Source organism: Aspergillus tanneri (assembly GCF_003426965.1).
Source record: "Aspergillus tanneri strain NIH1004 chromosome Unknown AapTan_3_pilon_pilon_pilon, whole genome shotgun sequence".
Classification (NCBI taxonomy): domain Eukaryota; kingdom Fungi; phylum Ascomycota; class Eurotiomycetes; order Eurotiales; family Aspergillaceae; genus Aspergillus; species Aspergillus tanneri.
Genome location: NW_022984630.1, coordinates 1,437,933 through 1,457,861, shown reverse-complemented (window position 1 = coordinate 1,457,861; position 19,929 = coordinate 1,437,933). Strand labels below are relative to the sequence as shown.

The 19,929-nt window shown below is 44.7% G+C and overlaps 6 protein-coding genes across 6 annotated transcripts; 3 read left to right on the top strand and 3 right to left on the bottom strand.

Moving 5' to 3' along the window:
• Positions 1 to 928: 928 nt before the first annotated feature.
• Positions 929 to 1,354, top strand: ATNIH1004_004279 (cupin domain-containing protein; the record flags this gene model as incomplete). Its single annotated transcript, XM_033568949.1, has 1 exon — positions 929 to 1,354. The coding sequence occupies one exon, from the start codon at positions 929 to 931 to the stop codon at positions 1,352 to 1,354; it is 426 nt and encodes a 141-aa protein (XP_033427755.1).
• Positions 1,355 to 2,191: 837 nt separating this feature from the next.
• ATNIH1004_004278 (alpha/beta hydrolase) lies at positions 2,192 to 3,145 on the bottom strand (the record flags this gene model as incomplete). Its single annotated transcript, XM_033568948.1, has 1 exon — positions 2,192 to 3,145. The coding sequence occupies one exon, from the start codon at positions 3,143 to 3,145 to the stop codon at positions 2,192 to 2,194; it is 954 nt and encodes a 317-aa protein (XP_033427754.1).
• Positions 3,146 to 4,013: 868 nt separating this feature from the next.
• ATNIH1004_004277 (uncharacterized protein) lies at positions 4,014 to 6,357 on the top strand (the record flags this gene model as incomplete). The annotated part of the gene is made up of 6 exons (XM_033568947.1): positions 4,014 to 4,078; positions 4,136 to 4,156; positions 4,209 to 4,529; positions 4,589 to 4,904; positions 5,436 to 5,817; positions 5,900 to 6,357. The coding sequence occupies 6 exons, from the start codon at positions 4,014 to 4,016 to the stop codon at positions 6,355 to 6,357; spliced, it is 1,563 nt and encodes a 520-aa protein (XP_033427753.1).
• Positions 6,358 to 9,484: 3,127 nt separating this feature from the next.
• Positions 9,485 to 10,161, top strand: ATNIH1004_004276 (uncharacterized protein; the record flags this gene model as incomplete). Its single annotated transcript, XM_033568946.1, has 2 exons — positions 9,485 to 9,729; positions 9,780 to 10,161. The coding sequence occupies 2 exons, from the start codon at positions 9,485 to 9,487 to the stop codon at positions 10,159 to 10,161; spliced, it is 627 nt and encodes a 208-aa protein (XP_033427752.1).
• Positions 10,162 to 11,542: 1,381 nt separating this feature from the next.
• ATNIH1004_004275 (MDR family MFS transporter) lies at positions 11,543 to 13,231 on the bottom strand (the record flags this gene model as incomplete). Its single annotated transcript, XM_033568945.1, has 1 exon — positions 11,543 to 13,231. One exon carries the CDS (start codon positions 13,229 to 13,231, stop codon positions 11,543 to 11,545), a length of 1,689 nt encoding a protein of 562 aa, XP_033427751.1.
• A 934-nt stretch (positions 13,232 to 14,165) lies between these two features.
• Positions 14,166 to 15,541, bottom strand: ATNIH1004_004274 (heat shock factor family protein; the record flags this gene model as incomplete). Its single annotated transcript, XM_033568944.1, has 4 exons — positions 14,166 to 14,640; positions 14,699 to 14,825; positions 14,890 to 15,390; positions 15,469 to 15,541. 4 exons carry the CDS (start codon positions 15,539 to 15,541, stop codon positions 14,166 to 14,168), a joined length of 1,176 nt encoding a protein of 391 aa, XP_033427750.1.
• Positions 15,542 to 19,929: the final 4,388 nt, after the last annotated feature.

Below are 19,929 nucleotides of genomic sequence, written 5' to 3'. Positions count from 1 at the left end.
TAACAATTATTTACGCTCCCGACTGGCTGTGGGCCCCTAGACTAAACTTGGCTTAGCTTAGGCATGTGATTAACGTTGGAAAACATGATAAGTCTTTGATTGGGAAGCAGAAGGCGCATGCCACTGTATCACAGTTTATCAGATTTCATGGACTAGAGTGCGTTAAATGTTCATTGGTTTAGGGAGACATTAGAGTATACTATAGAATCACAATGGAAGCTACTGTAGCAGTGGCGGGAAGACTTCGCATTAGGGGTATGACACTGAATGCTGGCGACGGCTCCAGGGGTTATCAGATCCCGAATCCCGATATTTCTCTATTGTCGACAGTTATGGTAATATTAATAATAATTCAGCACCTTTCTCAGTCAAATATTGTTGATGATACAACATCATCGGATCACTTATATTTCCTATATTAGTTATTTACACCTTCTTCGTTTCTTTACCTCGCCTTTATAAAGCGAGATGTTTTGGTAGTTTAGTTGAATCAGAGACCTAATTCTATTGAAGATTGATGGTTGCGGATACGCGTATTTTTGGATACACGTATTCTTTTTGTCGACAATTATCATGACTAATGGTCTATTATGTATTATTAATGTCATCATTGTTGTTTTATGGGAAATACGAGGGTTGACTCCACTGGTGAGTTGACTTGTCGTTAATAAGGCGTGTTTAAGTTAAGAAAATGTCAAGACTAACCATTCGAACTAAAAATCCAGGCTCTAGGAAAGCCATAACAGTGAGTCATAGAGTTTCAACTGAAAATACTGAAGATATTGGCATATAAAAGATAAAAAATATGCATCCAATGCCCTAGAGGCTCCAATAATATATTTTATACCTGGAACAACTTTATCCCACCAACAAACAATATAGAAGCATACTGCCCTTATCCTTTATTCTCTTATTACTTTAATGCAAGATGCCCTCGCCAAACCAGCATCAACCAACCAAAGTCTCCATCCCCAACTCTCTCGCCAAAATCTCCAGCCACTGGTCTCCAAAGCTTGTCGCCTCACTCAACAATTCATACGATATCAAGATCGTAAAAGTTTCCGGGGATTTTGTCTGGCACAGCCACCCCGATACAGATGAATTGTTCTATATTTTGTCGGGAAATCTTACAATAAAGCTATGCGAACCCGAGAACAAAGAAACAGAAGATTTGAAGGATGTGAACATGTCTGAAGGGGACATGATCGTTATTCCAAAAGGTGTCAGGCATTGTCCTGCTACCGTGGGCGGTCAGGAGGTCGCGATCATGCTTATTGAACCCTCTGGTGTTGTAAATACCGGGGATGCAGCAGACACAAAAGGGTTGAAGGCTGTGGTCGAGGATTTTCGGTGAGGATGAGCTGTGGACACTAGAGCTCAAGAGAAACCTGTAGAATTCTAAAAGAATTATCGCTCAAATCATCTGCTCTAGTACGACAAAAAAAAAAAAAATGAATAGCATAATATTATGCTACAGAATTTTGGCAGTGGAAGACAGATTACAATGTTGGCATTATTTCTGTGTATTAAATTATTCAATTTTGATAGACTTAATAACAATGCAATCGGTAGCTATTGAAGGCGTATCCGAATAGCGAGGTTATAACGTCTTGTAAATATAATAATAGTTCTAAGTATCTAGATGCTGTCCTTGGCCTGCCTTTTATTAGGTTTCCTATATAGAATAGTCGTAATATCATGGTCTGGTTGTCCCTAGGCAGTAGTCTAGAGGTATAACCATAAAACATAAAACATACAAAGACAACTAATCGAAAAATCAGTTGCTTCTATCGCCCTATATAGGTATAAAGGGTTCAACCCATAACACATAATGATGCTTCTCTGTATTTAAATTATTATTTTCAAGGTAAAATCTACGGTGTTTATTCTACTGTAAAATGGGAGAGCAAAAATAACAAATTAAAGTCCATTAAGTATATTACAAGTACCTCAGAACATAATCATTTTTGGAAATGTAACAAACTGAAGCCACAGACTGCATATTTAACATGTACTCGTCGTCTCGGCCAACTGAGCCTTTACAAGACTTTTAAGACAAAGGGATGGAATACTTACATTAAAGATTATCAATTTTCGTCATGTCAGAACATAAGTCTGATCACAGACCTAGTGGCATGTTCACCTCCATATAAACCTGTCTCCTAGCGTTATGTTCTCCGACTCAGTGAAACTACGATGATACTTGGCGAAGGAATTTGATGATGGCTTCCGCCATTTGCTGAAGTCCCGGATCTTCCAGTGGATAGTGGCCAGCATTTTCAAGCTCGACTGTCTCAACCGGGACTTTTTTCACGCGGGACAAAACCAACTCACTTAGGTGCAGCGGCGTCCACTTGTCGTCGGCCGGTTGTGTCAGAAGGATCGGACAGACATCAAAATCCTCTGGTTCAAGTGCAGGTTGGAAAGATGCGTATGTAGATAGGAAGTGCATTGTCGCCCATGAGCCAGCAGAGGACCGGTCCGCAAGACAAACCTTGAGGGCATCGGGGTTGTTTACTAGAGTCGACATTTTACTGGCGAGCCACATGGGTATAGACAGCGATCTCAGGAGCGGAATGTCGCACAACCGGGCAAGAGGGATCCCAATCCTACTTATCAGGACGTTCCTAGCCGTCTCGTCGCGAACCTGTTGGATGCGTTGGTCCAGGAACGTCATGCCGATAATACCTTTAACTTTCTTATTCAACGCGGCCACGTGATAGGTCAGCATCCCGCCAGCACTGAGACCGTAAAGCACGATGGGACGAGGATCACGCTCCAGCTCGGAATCGATGAAATCATTTGCGATATGTACCCAATCGTCATAGGAGACAGTCGTGCCCCGAGCGGTCTGGGTGCATCCATACCCTGGCATGTCGATGGCCACCAACTCAAACCCTGCGGCATGCAAAGGCACGCCCAGAATCATGGACATTTGGCGCCCATTAGTGCCAACCCCATGGTGAAAAATCACACGTACTTTGGCTGTGGGGTTCCTCCATCGGTCCAAATGAATTTTGTGGCCGCGGTTTTCCCACCATTCCTCGGCGGGAGAGTGGTCTTTGGTGAATGACAGACGCTGAGGGAGGAATCCTTGGATACCTTTCCAGGCTGCTTGATTTTCGTATGTAGATGGGACTCCCATGTTTAGTTCAGAGTACTATTGGGGATCGAGTTGTGTAATCGGTCAAATCAAGAGTTGAAGTAAAATGCCGTGTAACACTAAGGTGATGCAAGATATGAGGAATATTTAAAGGGCCCAAACCTCCGAGAACATGATCTCAGCAAAACTTTAACTTTCTGGAACCGTTGGGGTCCACCTTGGTTGCCGATCTGGATGGCGGTGATTCCGCGGGGCGAACATTCCCCCGTACACCATTCCCCCGCACTATCTAACCAAATAGATGGAAATCCTACCCACAAAGCACTTTTAAGAATTGTACCATCGCTGGTTGTTACGGAAACACTATAATCCGCCCGACTTGGCGGTGCGGAGTATCTGACGATCGATTCAACCCCTGAATCCTTTAGATAGTTGAGCACCAAGATAGGAATGCAAGAGACTCAGTTGGTTGAGATACTGTGATTCCTGGTGTTTCCACTGAACGACATCTACTTCCTAATGTGGCTAGTTGGCCTGTAGTTGATAGAATAGCTCCCTACGCCCCAATTTCCCCTGAGTTCACAACACTGGTAATTAAAGTGAATGTGTGAGTCACATAATGACCTCAATGACGTTCAATATAACCAAGGCAAGGCTAGTTGTGGATATTATTGGGTTCGCAATAAGAGAAACTGCGGTGATGTAACAGGCAACGCCCTGGATGCTGGGAGTTGCCTGAAGGCTGCAACTGTCGGCCAATCAGAGATCGGCCGGAACTTGCCTACTCCCCCCCAACATTACTACCTAGTCCTCCAGAATGAACCTTGGAAAATAATATCAACGAAAAAGATATCACTGCCGAAATCCATGACCTGGCTACATCCTGACTTGGCAGAGCCTTTGGGAGAAAATGGGTAAGACACCTTATTCTACCACATTGGAGCTGTATATTAACCGGGGGCAGGTTATTCTGAGGTACACAATGCCCCATGCGAGGTCTAGTAGAGCACTTGTGATTGCTGACCGATCCAGATACATTGCTATTTCTGTGGGGTGAGCTTTAATATTGCTCGCAGCGCAAAACCCGGTGAGCCACATTCGGCAGGTTGGGGTCCCGTGGGCTCGCCTTGGGGCGAAGGCTCGAAGTTGATACATATTGGAGGAATGGCACACTCCATGGTTGCAGTCTGCTTGTGCTTGCTGGATGCCCGAAGGAAGAGGATAACCCGGTTTATGACCCAAACTATGTCTTCGAAGAGGATGAGACATACGAACCATATGAGTACGACTCAGATTATGAATCCGCCAACGACATGGAGCTCGATGAAACGCCGGTTCAAGATCATGACCCAGAGGTCCAGTGGTATAAGGATTGGCTAGCTACATTTCACACTCAGGAGAAGATGAAAGGAGAGCCTTGGTGGATGTCAGACGACGTCCAGAGCATCAGATCTTCCTGCCAGTACCTGAGAATGTTGAACCCAGCCATATGCCTGGTGGATACGATGATGAAGACCTAGTCCATATTCCTGGTGTCGCCTGCCCCAGTGAGGTGACATATAGTGGACAAAACATCTCCGTAGAGGAAATGAGAGGTAGCCGAACCGCACAAAGCCTAATTCATAAATGCGTCTCTGGAAATTGGGCGCCGGATGGCCTTGAACAAGACTGGGAACTTACAGAAGACTATTTTCTCTCTGGACTCTCTGATGGGACGTCATCGCGGGATGAGCATCCAAGGAGCGTATTCCCAGCACGAGGCAGCGTTGGCCAACCGAACTCAGATAATATTATTCCTAACGTGAGTGCCTTCTACATCTCGTTCTTTACTATCTACATAGGCATTCTGTATTCCTCTCCTATTCTAGGCTTCAGAATTCTACGCCGTCTTTTAAACTTGTTCTTAGCTAATTGCATACGGTCTGGAATAGATCAGCACACCCACCCAAACGACTACCCCATACCCTTCCATCCGTGTTTTGACATTTTCCGCCGTCTATCCAACCTCCACTTTAATCGTATCAATATCACTGGCCTCATGAAGCAGCGCATTGCAGAACAGTCTTGGGATGATTTTTATAATTATAATTATAATTTCTCCCGCGATCCGGCAGTCATAGCTGGACAGGAGTAATTCTTGCGTCATCAAGCTGGAAAGGAATACCTAGTTGCAAACCCGCTCTATGTGCCGAAACTTTTTCCTCTTCTTGTATCTGCGATTAAAGGAGACAGAGAATCTTTGGATGGGGCCTTTGATCTATCTCAACCGATAGAACTTTCACCAATTGAACGCTCCACTGATCCATTGTTACTGCTGCCACGGGGATTACAGATGGTAATTATTAGCTACCTCGGATCTAGCGACATTGCAAACCTAAGGCTGGCTTCAAGAGCATTCCGTCAACTCCCAATCTCTCTTTGGTATCGTCTTATTCGTGAGGAGATGCCCTGGCTGTGGGAAGCATGGGGTGAAAGTGAAACGACCCATACATCTTCATTCTGGACTGCCGTTACCGCCAATGAGATGCGGGTATTATGCAACATAAGGAGTCGATATTTGGATGTCCTCGGAAATGACTATCCAGAGCTAGACCAAGGAGCCATTAATTCTATGCTTCCTTGGCCGCCAACCGTATCGCAGCAGGTGCAAATGAAACTTCCCAGAAGAAACACTAACTGGTATGAGGTGTACTTGGAGATCAAGCGGAACTGGAGTCAGTTGAGGGACTGCAAAATCGCAAACGCATCTGGAAGGATGTTGAGGAGGTTATTCGGCGTATTAAGAAGTTTCAGTAGGGTGCACCCCTACCAAGGGTTCTTCCGGCGTCCTTGTCGACCTCTGCTTCGACCCCATGGATACCCGCCAAGACAATATGCAGGAAGATGAAACGCCCGTTGATTTTGCACCAACTGGTTCACGACATCCTACGCTTGAGGGCTTTCCGCAGGAAGATTTAAGCAAAGATGGCTGTGTGGGGTTTGGTGATGCTGTTTCCTATATTAACAAAATCAAGGTGAGCATTTATCCTGGATTCCTGGCCCTCTACATGCATGCGCTAATGTTCAACAAGGATCATTTTGCTGATACTCCTGATATTTACAAAGAGTTTTTTCTAATCTTGCTGGCGTACAAACACGGATCGCTGCCTCCACGGGACCTGTACGAGCAAGACGCCGAACCTTTTGCAACGGAATCAGATCTAGTAGATGATTTCAAAAAATTCCTGCCCGAGGCCACCCCCTACGACTCATGATATCTAGTGCTCGGTCTGCGAAGCAATACATGTTCAGGTTGTCGCCTCCTAAGCTAGCCATTACTTTTCAGTAATTTACAATTCGCAGGCTATTCTTTGTGAATGTGTGGTGGGTACGATATACTGTCACTTTACAGGGGAAATTATAATTCCACCAAACTACAGTAGATATAATTACTCTACAATTTTCAACTTTTACAGAAAGATAGATTTCATATAAATACTTATATTTTAATTCAGCCACTCAGAATATACATTCAACGGTAGCAGACTAGATATATTTATCCAGATCTCTAGCAAGCAGTACGGCTCTCGTTCCATTAATTTCCAGTGGCCGCCCAACGAACAGAAGAGCCGACACCCAGGAAAATGACCCGTATTAGTAGCGGATATAAATAGCAGTCTGATAGAAATCGATAACGTAGATCACGGGGTCATGCAATACACCATGTAATACAAATAATTTTTAGATTATAGTTCCGTTGATTCTTCAGCTGTTCTTGGAGCGTTATACTACCTACTCTTATCCAACTTGCACAATTGAAATAGTTATAGAACTTAATAGTCCCAGGGGAGTAAATCATTACTAGTAACCATTATACAAATACAGAACTAGTTTTTTTTGTCGAATCTGAGTATCCCTTACAATCATCGATATTACCCATCGATAAAGCACCTCCCCAGGTCAGGCGATATTGCAAAAGCTTTAATAAAACGCGGCCGTGTACTTCGCGTGACGATTCAAATTTTGGGCAAAGCAATGTAACACTCAGGAAACAAACAGATGGCTAATCCGTAAGCGAACCAAGCATAGACTAGCGCTTTCTTGTTTTAAGGTGATTAAAAGCCATAGCACCCTTATTTCGACTGTAGGGACATATGCAAAGCACACCCTATTGCCTCTAACAGAAAGCTACACATACAATTCTGACAATAAGTCACAAGCCCAAGTCCAGACATATGCCTGACATATGCCTGACCTAAATATGAAATGGAATAAACTGTATTAACCTCCTAAGTACACTTAAAGCTTCCAGTATAAAGGTGAGCTGCGCGATCTGTAAATAAGCCAAGGGCTTGTGTACAGGGACACACTTCCACAATTGTAGTACTAAACTGCAGAAATCAGAATGAAGTTACAGAACCCGTTCGGCGAATTAATTGGGTTTGCAAACATGGGGTCTGACACACTAAGTCTCAGTGACGGCAATATTACAAGAAATATACAAACTTCTACCCTGTGTAGTTAAAGAGTTTCAACCTTATAGGCCGCAGCTTACAGGCAATGAGCAGCCTGGTATGTTTGATTTATATAATATTACTTATACAGTTTTCTTCTGCATGATACATTGCTAGTGACGTATGCCTTACAGGGTCCATGAAATGAATCCTGTCCAACCTAAGCCTATTTAGAGACTTCGGGTAGCTAGATAGATTTGTTATTGCCATACTCGCAATCCATGCACAGAAGGGCCAACTCAGTCACATTTTCTCTAAGCAACTGCCAAGGAATAAGATATACCATTATTAAACTTTGTTGCAGAATATGGTTATTATCGAAATTAGAGGGCGGCACATTGCTTGTTATGATAAAAAATGTCCATATAAATAATGTCAGGCAATGAGAGCTAGAAATCATAAGTACGAGGCATTTTTCTGCAGTTTATAATCTTCTACACTTCAATGTACGCGTGCATGGAATAAGGACTTTTATGTAGTATAATATTCCACGATTGATACCCTCTCTTTAATATGGTACATTAAATCTATTATATACAATATGATTGCCAGACTAATGATCTCTTTAATCTAAGTAATTGCTATTATGCTCTTAACCTACAGCTCTCAGCATTATCCAGTCTGTATCTACCAGTCTTCCCTTCATCTGTTAGAACAAAAGTTTAAATAGGACATGGGTGCTATATTAGCCAGACAGAGGGACCATGACAAAGCTAGCAAATCGTGCAAGATATGATCCAGCTGTGCGAGCAATTTGAATGATTGGCCAAATTCTTACCAATCGGAGAAACAAGCACTCAAACATCAGGGAAGCCGTCTAGGACTAGATTTTGTTCTACGGCAATTCCAATAATACCGCAAATTTCTCATCTCACCTATTCCAGCCTGTCACAGCGCAACGTGCAGTCAAACTCCAGCAACAAATAATAGTATGGCTGTCCTTTTTTTCCTTTTTTTTTTTTTTTTTCCAACAACATGCAAAAGGTTAGCACGACTACTGGTAACCCCCCAGCATCCATTCGCTATGCCTCCGTTGGCTTCTGTACGATATGCCTGTAGTGTCGGGGGAGGCGTTTAATGAAGTTGTAGGCTCACTTTTCGCCCACCGGCCGGTTAGACCACTACGCGTCAAAGTTTCATTTGCAGAGCCCTTAATATCCTGCGGAGTTGGAAGAGCATTCGCATTATCAAGTAGGGATATACAGCTAACTAATGCCTGCTCTGGGCCTTATCTAGGCAATTATTCGTGCCAGTGCGCTCAGAACGAGAGTTGCAATCATGGGTGCCAGCTCATCATGGACAGCTGTAAACCCTGTGGAACCAAACATATATACAGACGAAAATGATCACGTAATTATAAAAATTGGACTTAGTAATGTCAGATAAAACAGATATCATTATTATGTGCAAATTGAAACGTAATTATAATGTTTCATGCCACACTAAAAATCGTAGCCACCCTACTTGCAACCACAATTTCTTTGCACTGTTTGCCTCTTCCCAAGTTCCCAACATTCGTCCCCCTTTTCCTTCTCATTCCAACTCAGCCTCAAATCAAAACCACAGAAGTAATGGGCGATGTAGATTACAATGATTATCTCCCGGACTGGGGATAGTTGCCTGTTGAACAATACTTGATCGTATTGCCCCATTTCTATTATTAAAAATCACCAAAAGTGCTAAACTCCTGGTAAATAGAGGTGTTGGGTTTACTCATCCTCCGAAACCACTGAACAACGACGACAGCACCTGATCCAACAATTTATACGGCTGGATGAGATCTCCAAGGAATGGGACCCGGCTAGCTTCACCAGTGAGCCATGGCTCAATTCGGGTTCCCACCTCGGGGGAAGTATCAACGATCCTGCGGCCCTGGAGGTCTGATGACATGCGGAAGAGGGCGTGGAAGATCTGGGGTGGCGCTAATTGCAAGGCCCCCATCATACTCCGAACACACTACAACGTGGATGACGATGGAGAAATAGAGAAGTACGCAAAAGCTTCTGACAACTACTTCAGGGGTGCCGATTGGTCCGTGTTAAATAGCTCCGAGCTCTTTAGCTTTGGTCCAGACTGGCAGCAAGTCTTTTATATTCTGCCGGAAATCGCGGGCTGCAGGAGTGATTATCGACGGTTCCCTACCCAGGTTGAATTAGCAGATGACTATGATGAGCTGAAAGAAGAGATAAGGGCTGCCAAAATGGACCAACTACAGTGGAAGCAGGACCCGAATCTATATTACTCAAGGACAATCTGGTTGCGATATCATTATTGCACTCTATCTCTATAGCCTGGGTTTTTATTGTGGACAAGGAAGCATTCGAGACGCATCAGCTACAGGTCGTTTATCTGGACGGAAAACAGAATGTCACTGTTCAGGGACGTGTCGAGGTTAAAAAGGATATTCTACATGAGATTATGCTCAATTGGGAAGAGGGTGCTCCTCCTGGACCGGTGTTTAACGAGGGGACCCCTGGGAAGAAATATCTGCTGGGCAGTGAGCCGGGCAGAAAGTTCTCCCAGTTGACGCACTCTGACCTGGTGGATGAAGAAGATTCGGATTAAACTACGTTATCTCTAGCCTTGGGCCTTTCAGCTTATATTCGTATAAGACTCGGTTGGATACGGCAAGGTCTCTGCTGCCGAATATGTGATAAACTCTGCGACTTTGGGTATCCTTGTTCGAAAGTTCTAGTTTTCCCCAAAGACTGCAGCATAGCAGCCGATATCTCTTCCACTCCACCCCCTTTGACCGCTGTTTTCCATGCGTTCTCACACTCGTCTAGCAGCAGCCTCTGTTGTGGATCTTAATAACCCACTTCGGCCTTGGTCACTGAGAAAAATCTGCATTAAATAATTCAATGTCTCCTGCAAGAAATGACCATACCTTAATGTTTACTGAGTCCGGCTTGGGAGTTGAGCAAAAATCCGTTGATACTGTATTAGTTACGGGGACTTCACGCCGGCCACTTTTGTTGTTGATCAAGAAATCCTAAAGATCCTCCAGGAATACAGCGCGGTACGTAACTTTAAGGACTTGGTTGTACGTGCGCAGAGTCCGCAAGGCGTCGCACGTGTATCTGTAGAAAAGAAGGCCGTCACTGTACCGCACGGTGTTTTAAACATCCTGAATTTCCCACCCTTTCTTGTACGAAAGTAGACCCAATTGCAGTCCCGCAAGCAAGCTGCTGCATCAGAGAGCCGCGGATCCAGAAATGCAAGCGAGTATGAGGCGTACATGATTCGTGACTAGGAACCGATTGATATTGGCATATGCATCATCCAAGAATACGTTCGTACCAGGTCGTTCAGTTGGCCAGTGTGCGACATGATCCAAAGGAGATTCGCCTCTAGTAAAAGAGATGTCTAATGGGATAATAAGTAGGGAGTAGTTGAGACAGGAGAATATAAGCGGAACATTACAACTTTGATCTCAGGTCATCCAAGAGCTGTAAGGCCATGAGCACAAAAGAGAGCTTCTCATGTTAACATAGTATTCATTGAGTATCTTATCAGTTTCGATCCTCGCAAGCTCGTAATATCCAGCTCGTAGCTAAGGGCCTCCAGCATCCAACAAGAACACTCTTCCAAGCACTTGCCCCGCACACATGCTACCACTTCGTCAGTGTCAATATACTTGTAGACGTTTCCCAACGGGTATTTTGCTACTGTCTACGTTTCAGGAATACCATTTTCTTTGAGTCCAGTGTCCAGCTCTAAGCACCAGTTTAGGTTTTTGACAAATGGGATATCTTATGTACACGAGTATATTCCCTACTCTATAAGTATCCTTTCTCAGATTTGGAGGACCACCCTGTTTGATATATCAGCGAACATTTGGTCTCTAGCAGTACCTTGAAAATTAAGTTCTTAAATAGTTATACTTCAGTGGCTTTCGGGAAAAGACTTTATCAGATTCGTTGTTATGGTCTATTGTCTAGTATTTCTAATCGCGTCTCGACCTGACCGACCGCCATTCTATCAACAAACTCCCAACCATCGTCGCACACGCTAGCCCAACCACAAGATACCATGTCTGGATGAGACTTTTATCGATCGCTACAAGTACCTCGCTAGACTTTGCGGGCGGCACGCTTGTCACAATCTGCGTCAGGCCTATGTTCTCGACATTTGTTCTACTCAGGCGCGGCACGAGACCACTTAGATTAGTCGAGAGCTGATTTACGAACAGGACCTGTGCAATTGCGACCGCCACAGTCGGGCCGAAAGACTGTGCAAACAACATAACAGATGTGCCGAGTGGGACGTCATCCGCGGGTAGCACCGTTTGTACGGCGTTCTGCGGTCCTGAGAAGCCGATGCCGTAGGCAAGGCCGGAGAAGGCGGTGTATATAATCAGTTGCGCAAAGCTAGTGTTGATTTTGAAGGTGGTTATAAGACCCGCGGCAATGGGCATTATAATCGAGGCAAAGAGCATAAATGGCGCGTAGTAGCCGAAGGCGCTCGTCCCGAAGCCGTGGACGAGCGCGCCAATAGTGCCAGCTACGATAATAGGGAGCATCATGTAGCCGCTTTTGGCGGGAGTATATCCACGAACGACTTGGTAATAAGTAGGCAGATAATATTCAAGCACGTTGTCAGTGCTGTTACCGCACATAATGAAAATGCATCCGGCGATAACGCTGCGGCGCTTGATAATGCGTGAAGGGAGTGCAGCCGTGTCTCCTCGACGTATTTGATTGTAGACGAAGGCGGATATAAGGACGGCAAAGGCAACAAAAAGGCCGATCACTGGGCCACTGTCCCAGGAATACTTAGTACCGGCCCACGAGAATGCGAGGAAGAGGCCAGTCAGCGCCGGGATAAAGAGCAGGTTGCTAACCAGGTCGAGTTGCGAGATCTTCTGCTTGAGTACCATGCGAGCAACGTCGCTAGGTTTCGGCGTATCCGAGAAACAGCACATCGTCAACAACAGCGTAACGGCACCGATAGGCGCGTTGATGTAAAAACACCATCGCCAGCCAAGTGACTGCACAAGGGCCCCACCGAGGAGAGGTGCGGATAGCGTAGCCAGGCCTTCGACGGCGCCCATCATGCCGTTGAACATAGGCCGTCTGCGTAGAGGTGTCGATTGCACGAGGATGACGAAGCACCCTGAAAGAAGACCAGCAGAGCCCAGTCCGGCTACAGCTCTCCCAACGATAAGCATGGTCGACGTAGTGGCCGCCCCGCAGAGCAACGAGCCTACTATAGAGATGGCATTGGCAAGCAAGAAGACGCGCTTGATAGAGAAGAGCTTGTACGCCTTGCCGAACACAAACTGGGAGGCGCACTGGCAGAGCCTGAACGCGGAAGAATACCAGCCAACATCCGCGACGGTGTGGAAGTAGTCTGTAATGCTAGGCACGGCCGTGGCGACGATATTCATGTCTATGCTGCTAAGGACAAGGACCGCAGCCAGGGTAAGTATGAGGAGCCAGAACTTCGCGCTGGTCAGGTACTCAGCTTCTCCAGGCAAGCGGGCGGGGTCCGATATCTCGTCGGGGATGGTCTCTTGCGTGACCCGGCCAGTGGTGCTTGTAGAACCGCCAAATCTGTTGCCATCAACATCACCCGTAATCCGGGTTATCGCATGTCCGTTATATTTGACTTCTGTCATCGTTGAAGAGGCCATTGTTGGGGAAGCGGTAATCTCGGTGAACTCATACCCTCTTGACGAGGATTGCCTTGGCGAAGATGGTGTCAATGCCCAAGCTGAATAACTAATCCGAGAAGAGTTAGGTCGCGGTACCGCTCTGTACAAACTGAGGGGATACAGTCTCTGACCTAGGTCTATCTACACAGCATACATCATCTATTGCAATAGTCTTCCACCAGGCTGTATGTAAATTACAATAATCTAGTCATTTATAGAGGTAGTTCAGCAAAGCCCCTTAAGTCCAGCAACGCGGACCACTAGGTGACTTCACATCAAACTATAAGCCCAGAAATGAACGAACCTACTGTTAGTTTAGGGAATTGGCATTAGAACAGAGAGAACTGGGTAGTTGGAAATGAATGAGCGACTCAATTATCATATAAAACAGAAGATATTGACAACGTATATAACAAGACGAGCCCCTGACCAGTGGAATATCGTCATTCCATGCCGAGCGCTCTAGCCACATTCATAACATAATATGCAAATAAGTAGATTTTATATACCCACACTGAACGTGATCGAGCCTCTATTCACAACAATCTTAAGTCATTTGAGCCAAGATCTTGGAGACACCCCTCGTATTCGCAAGGAGTTCTACCTTCTGCGATAAAGAAAACACAGGACAGGAGTAGTAATATTGATTCAGAATATAGATGTCATGTTACCGATATTATACATCAAGAAGTCCTGACTGTCTTGTTCGACAACTAGGAGTCGTATATATTGGTAACATTTTGTTATGCAAAAGTGCGGTTCAAGCTTTCTGAAGCTGAAACAGTGTTGCTCAGAAGAATACTATTCCGCATGCCTATTGAAGCAATCTCTTTCTGGCTTCGAGGGCCCACGGTACGTCCTTACCACCACTCCTGTTGGTGTCCAAGTAGCGCAAAAGGCGAATCATGAGAAGCTATGTCTGCCTTCTTCGTTTTCTGATCACCTTATAATTGACACCACGGGAGACCCTTCCGCTCGAGGCGTCATTCTGTACGCTGGAAGTTTGTGTGTTGCTTGGTGTCGACCATCCGCCGCCATGGATTCCCAGCCTTTCTGGCACAATCGGAGAGCTTTGGCTCTGCGGATTTGCGACGTCCGAAGGTGACAGCGTTCCAGAATTAAAGTAAGACGGTGGCTGAGACTTACTATCCTTTCTTCGGATTAAGCAGATAGCATCAGGACGGTCTCGTTTGAATAGTGGATTCTCATATCCTTGCTCAACTCGGCGGAAACCGTGCGTGTTTAGCTGTTGAGTAAAGGACGCGTAAGTGGTCGTATTGAATGTGGGAAGCAATTTCGTAATTAACTCCTGCTCATCGACGATGAGCACTGTATTTCCGTCTTCCGACCACCGTATCATCCCCTCATTTCGCGGGTCATTTATTGCTCTAGAAGGAAGAATCAGCGTCCGAGGAAAGCCAAGTCTCTTCAAATTGCTTATCTTACTTGATTAATCTCTGGATGAAAATAGGTATCCATCTCCTCTCGCTTGTCTGGGCAAATGATTCCTGATTAGATGTCGGTGTGGTAACATCTCCGTACTTGTTGTTAGCAGTGAAGGCAATTCTCGGCGCTTTCGTTGAAATCAGCATAATGCATTCAGTGTTCAGACTGAGTTGGTAGGGTCGCTTACGTACATGTGTTTGCCCTTGTTATCGTCGGTTTGGAGGGGCTGGGTCTGTCTCCAGAATGAACGCGCGAGTCGGGAAAGCAAGGAAGTTGATCTGCATTATAATCATGAGCTTCGCTGGAAAGCGACTTATCAAGTCGTTCAAGTTGCGCAGGAACCGGGCCCAGTGATGGTTCTTGAAGAGATTGACTGTTTGAATTATTTGAGTGCTCAGGGCCTGAGTCCGTTGAAAAGCGTTGCGTGGGAACATGTAAATGCCCTCCTTTGGCTAGCACTGAGTTTGCAAAACGGGAAGACAGCGTGCCTGCATTGGTGTCGCCCACATCCTGGTTTGCCATAATTTCGGACTCAGGATACGGCTGAATTTCCTCGTCATTAAGGGCGTTGGAGCCACCTTCATTAAGAGTTCTGGTTATTGGGGCAGATTGGGATGCGGTGTATCCTCCACTGTTCTGGTTTTCCGAAAAATGCTCTGTTCGCGCGGAGAGGTACTGCTGAAGAATAGTCGCTTCACTGATAACTAGCGGATCATGCGCCTCTCAGTCCCATACTTAAATGCATAGATGGTGTGAAGGCCTGTACAAACCTTTATTGGCCATATCTTTGACTTTCTCAACATCAGCAAGAGTCTCTTTAACGGCTCGCAACTCTTTTTCCATATCAAGAGGATCTGGCCACGGTGAAAGAAACCTCCATGGCCTACCAGAACATAGAAGTTCACGATCTTTCTCGTGCAGACAGATTTGACTTTCTCCTATAGTAAGCTGTGCTGCCGAGCATACACGTTCTGGGAAAGCTCCTGCCCATAGTACAATTCTAGCCCATGTGGTCGGAGGCTCTAACTTTGTATGATTGGTAAAGAGTCTTCCCACTTGTTCAGACAGCTGTGCGCTAGTCAATGTTTCACCCCTGTGCAAAGCAACACTACCATTCTGCCTTAAGACAGTTGAGTACTTCTGCAACTCCTTCAGCAATCCGCCGAGAGAGAGGTCGTCATGCGCAAATGGCTGCAACTCGTTCTCATATTGACGAACTGTAAAATCCACTTCCCCATTTGAGGCTCTCTGTGGGGCGTGCGAGATCCCTCCTTGTTGATGTCCAGTTAAGGGGTTGTTAATTGGCATGTTCCCCGGCAGGGAAAGTAAATGGCTTCTGGATTCAAAGGTTTCAAGTTTAAGGGGACACTGCGATTAAGAGGTTTAAAGTTAGTTAACACCTTAGTGGAACAGGTTAATTATGTAATAAGTTGGAAGGGGGTGGGGTCTGACGAAGCTGTCCCCACTTACGACTTATAATGCCCCTTATTCAATTACGCGACCGGCTGAAAGACTGAATTTACAACAGAGCAAACGTAAAACTGTGCTAAACTACGTATACAACCGCGGACAGTCTCCACATGCTCAACCCCCCTCTAGAACGATACGGTAATAATTAATGAAGACCGCCAATTGTGTCATCTACGTTCAACTATTATTACGATACTCTGAAAATGGCCCAGAAGGGCCCGCATACTGTGCTCAGCTATCCTATGTCGCCCGCAGAAAACTGCTCGGACAGGAGTTAGCTGTGAACAAAAGACCAGTCTAAATAGGAGACCACTGTAGACAGACTGCTTTAGACAGAAGTATTCTATAGACAGGGGTCAGCTATGGACAGAAGGCTGCTGCTAACAGAATTTATTAGGAGATGCTCAGTCTGTTACATCAGATTATGCCATTAGTTTTTGTGGAATCAGTATTACGGTGAGCCGTCACCACAATGCCAAGAACGCTAGAACAATACTTTAAGGTGTGATTAAGATGCCTGGTTATGTCTTGGTAATAATGCAATAATACAAAAATTTTATGCAACAGGACCACCCTAAATTCTAGGTAAATCAGTCGAGCTGATTGCACAGGTTGATAGTTATTTAAAGCGCAGAATTAAATTTGGGTGATAATAGCAAATGGCTAAATTTCTTGATAATGTCCATGGTGTTTGTTACCAAGAATCTGCTGTATGTATTCCTGTCAATGGCTACCTATCACTATAAATAATATATTTTGTACAGTAAGTTGGTCTTAACTTCCAGTTATAAGTCCGCTTTTATTGAATTTACACTATAATTGCAGGTTTTGGCCTCTTCTCTGCGCATATAAATTTGCATCAAGAAAAGGTCACGTGCAATGTTTGTGATTGGCTAGAGCCCATCTTTTTAACTGCAATACTCCTTTTATTGCAAAGAAATCCTGCGCTGAATTGGTTGCATTTACCCAGGTTTTACTATAGTATCATTATTGTTTAGGCTACCAGAACCATTGCGGTGTTGGCTGGGCTTCGGTTTCAGCTTCCTGAGATGGACTAAGATCCACAGGTTCACAAAGGTTGATTGACTGGCTCTGCCCACTCGCCATTTTAACTTACTTCATGTTACTACGGGCGGCCTCGCCGTGCCCGCGCTGAAGTCTACTGAAAAGTAATTTGCCGTATAACTGTCCTAATATGTAGCTCCTGACGCGTGCTGTAGCAGGTTCTGTGTCTCGTTAATTTCACCTGGTAAGTTATTAGACAGAGCTTAGCAGACTTATGTGTACCACGCACTTACTAGTGCAGTTGACCGCCTCTCCTGCCCCTTTGTCAGAGCTAATACAATGTAATAGGGAGATTAAATCCGGCGAGTTTACTAAGTTACTTCAGCCGAGAGTTTAGCGTACCCACAGATATATGACAGGTATTAGGATGCCAGTTAAAGTAAGTGTAATCCGGTATCTACGGGAACTTTGTGTTAGTATAGCTAGGTCGCGGATTTAATACGCAGGTGGTAAAAAACCAACTTGCTCCGGAGGAGTTCTAAAAGCAGCATCTTTAGACACAGTAGAGGGCACGGTTTACTGGGAATTTTAGGGATACCTAACCTCGGGCTATATAGGGTTATTGTTACTTTTAAACGTAGGAAACTTAGTTTTTACTTACTTTTTCTTCTTCCGCCCACGGTAGTGTTTTGTCTTGTGTTGTTTAGCCTCTAAGACTATAATAGGGTCGCTCCCTTCTGTAGGAAATAACGTCACAGCCACATTATCGTGTGGCATGGTAACCAGCCAGGTAATAACCTGTAATGCTGGCGGGAAGGATAATTAAAGTAAGCTACAATGGGTTCTATATCGTGTAGTAAATATTCCACAGCACCTTTAGCAGTTTCAAAAAAAAAAAGAAAAAGAAAAAGTCAGGTTCATTTTTTTCTCCGTGCGAAGTTTATGCTTTTCTACCAATTGGTCACGCACCTACTCGGTCAATTGGCAAGCGCAATTAAAGACCCGCATTTAAGAGCCTTTTACTTAATTATCTTGTTTTTAACCGGAGGCGGAATTGCGAGTCCACACTTTTCTCGCCGGGATCATTGTTCACATGTTCCAGTGTATTTACAAGCTAAAGGCAGCGTTGATGTATTGTCGATAATTTATAGTTATATATTAGTTAAAAAAGGTCCGAAGCGCTTTTACGTTCGGAGGTTCTCGCTTATAAGTGCTAGGGCATCTCGTCCTGTCTCTCCACGGGGGTCTTTCTCATACTGTCTTCAAAGTTCCCAAACCCGCTTTTGCCTCTGCCTTTATATCTATGTTTTATCCGAATCATTCTCTTCTTAGAGCTAATCACAGGGATTTTCTAATTCGGGTCGGTGACTGAATTAGACAATAAACATATATATTTCTTGCTATTAATATCGGCACTCTCTTAGTGGTTAGGAGTATCCTCTATACCTCAGTGTATCCTCTTTCTTGAACGTGTATTTACGCTTTTTCATCTAGACTTCCGAATTTGTGATACCACACCAACAGCGTTTCTGACACTCCTTGGATGGCACTATGCATGTTGAAGTATGCGAGCACACGCTTTCACTAGGAACACAACAAAACTAAGGCGACTTCGATTGAACATCATGATTGATGATGATGGTGATGATCAGAACAGCTGTGCAATGTACATAACTGTGACAGGGTAGAGAACTCAAATGTGGATGGCCACTATTAGAGAAACTGATCGTGCTAATGGCTTTCAAGCTGACGCTTATCTTAGACAGAGCACAAGGGCGAACTAACAAGGGACATTCACACTAGAGACAGTAGGGACTATGGGTAGGTTAAGGCGTTGGGAGGGAAGGGTGTAGGAGAGCGAGACATTAGCTTAGCTCACGATTCGACTCCAGTACTCTCAGCTGTAATGGATGCCAGCTGGAAACGTCATTCAGGATCGATAAGAAGTGGTCTTGCCTTATATATCAGGGACAGTTTAAGAGATGGCGAAAGACCAGGCACTGGGATTGCACACGATAGGTCGTTAACTTCGTACTTCGGGTATTGGATTTAGCGCCCTAGATCCCCTGGATCGCCAGGGATCCGCGGAACGTCCAGGGAACTTTTAAACACATCCTTGAGTACTTCTTCTCATAGGGTGGAATAATGGGTCCACGAAGTCTGGGTCGGTGGGCCGTCATCTGAAAGTTCGGTGGGGGAACGGGGAATAAAGTTAAAACTTGGTGCTGAAGACCGTAAAGGCGGCTCCGCGACGACCACAAAACAGGCAGTTCTCGCACCGTAGGAGCGTTTAAATGTTTAAATTTGAAGTATAATATTGTCAAGGAAGCTAACTACTCTCTGATCAGAATACACTAATATAGGAAAAGTTTACTCTGCCTTCTCAAGTATTCCTGTTGATCTTGTGTTGTAGGATTTAACGTCAATGGCTCAGTGGTTTACTCTGGATACAGTGAAAGATCTTAAGTAGGCAACACCCATGGTGCTTTTGGTCGACGGACTGAATTTTGATATTCTTATTTAGTTTATAGAAAGTTATTATTCTTTTAGTTCCAGAGGCATTTTCTCTGCTGCATGTATATAAAAATCAACTAATATTCGACCTTCGATTACCTTGGTACCTTTAATAATGTTATCCGAAGATATATCCAAGTCTTTATTATTTCGTATCCAAAATTTCCCCTAAAGACAATATATTAGAGAGAGGAAAAGAAGGAGCTGCTGTGCTTTGTAAACTAATAGATCAATTTAGACTG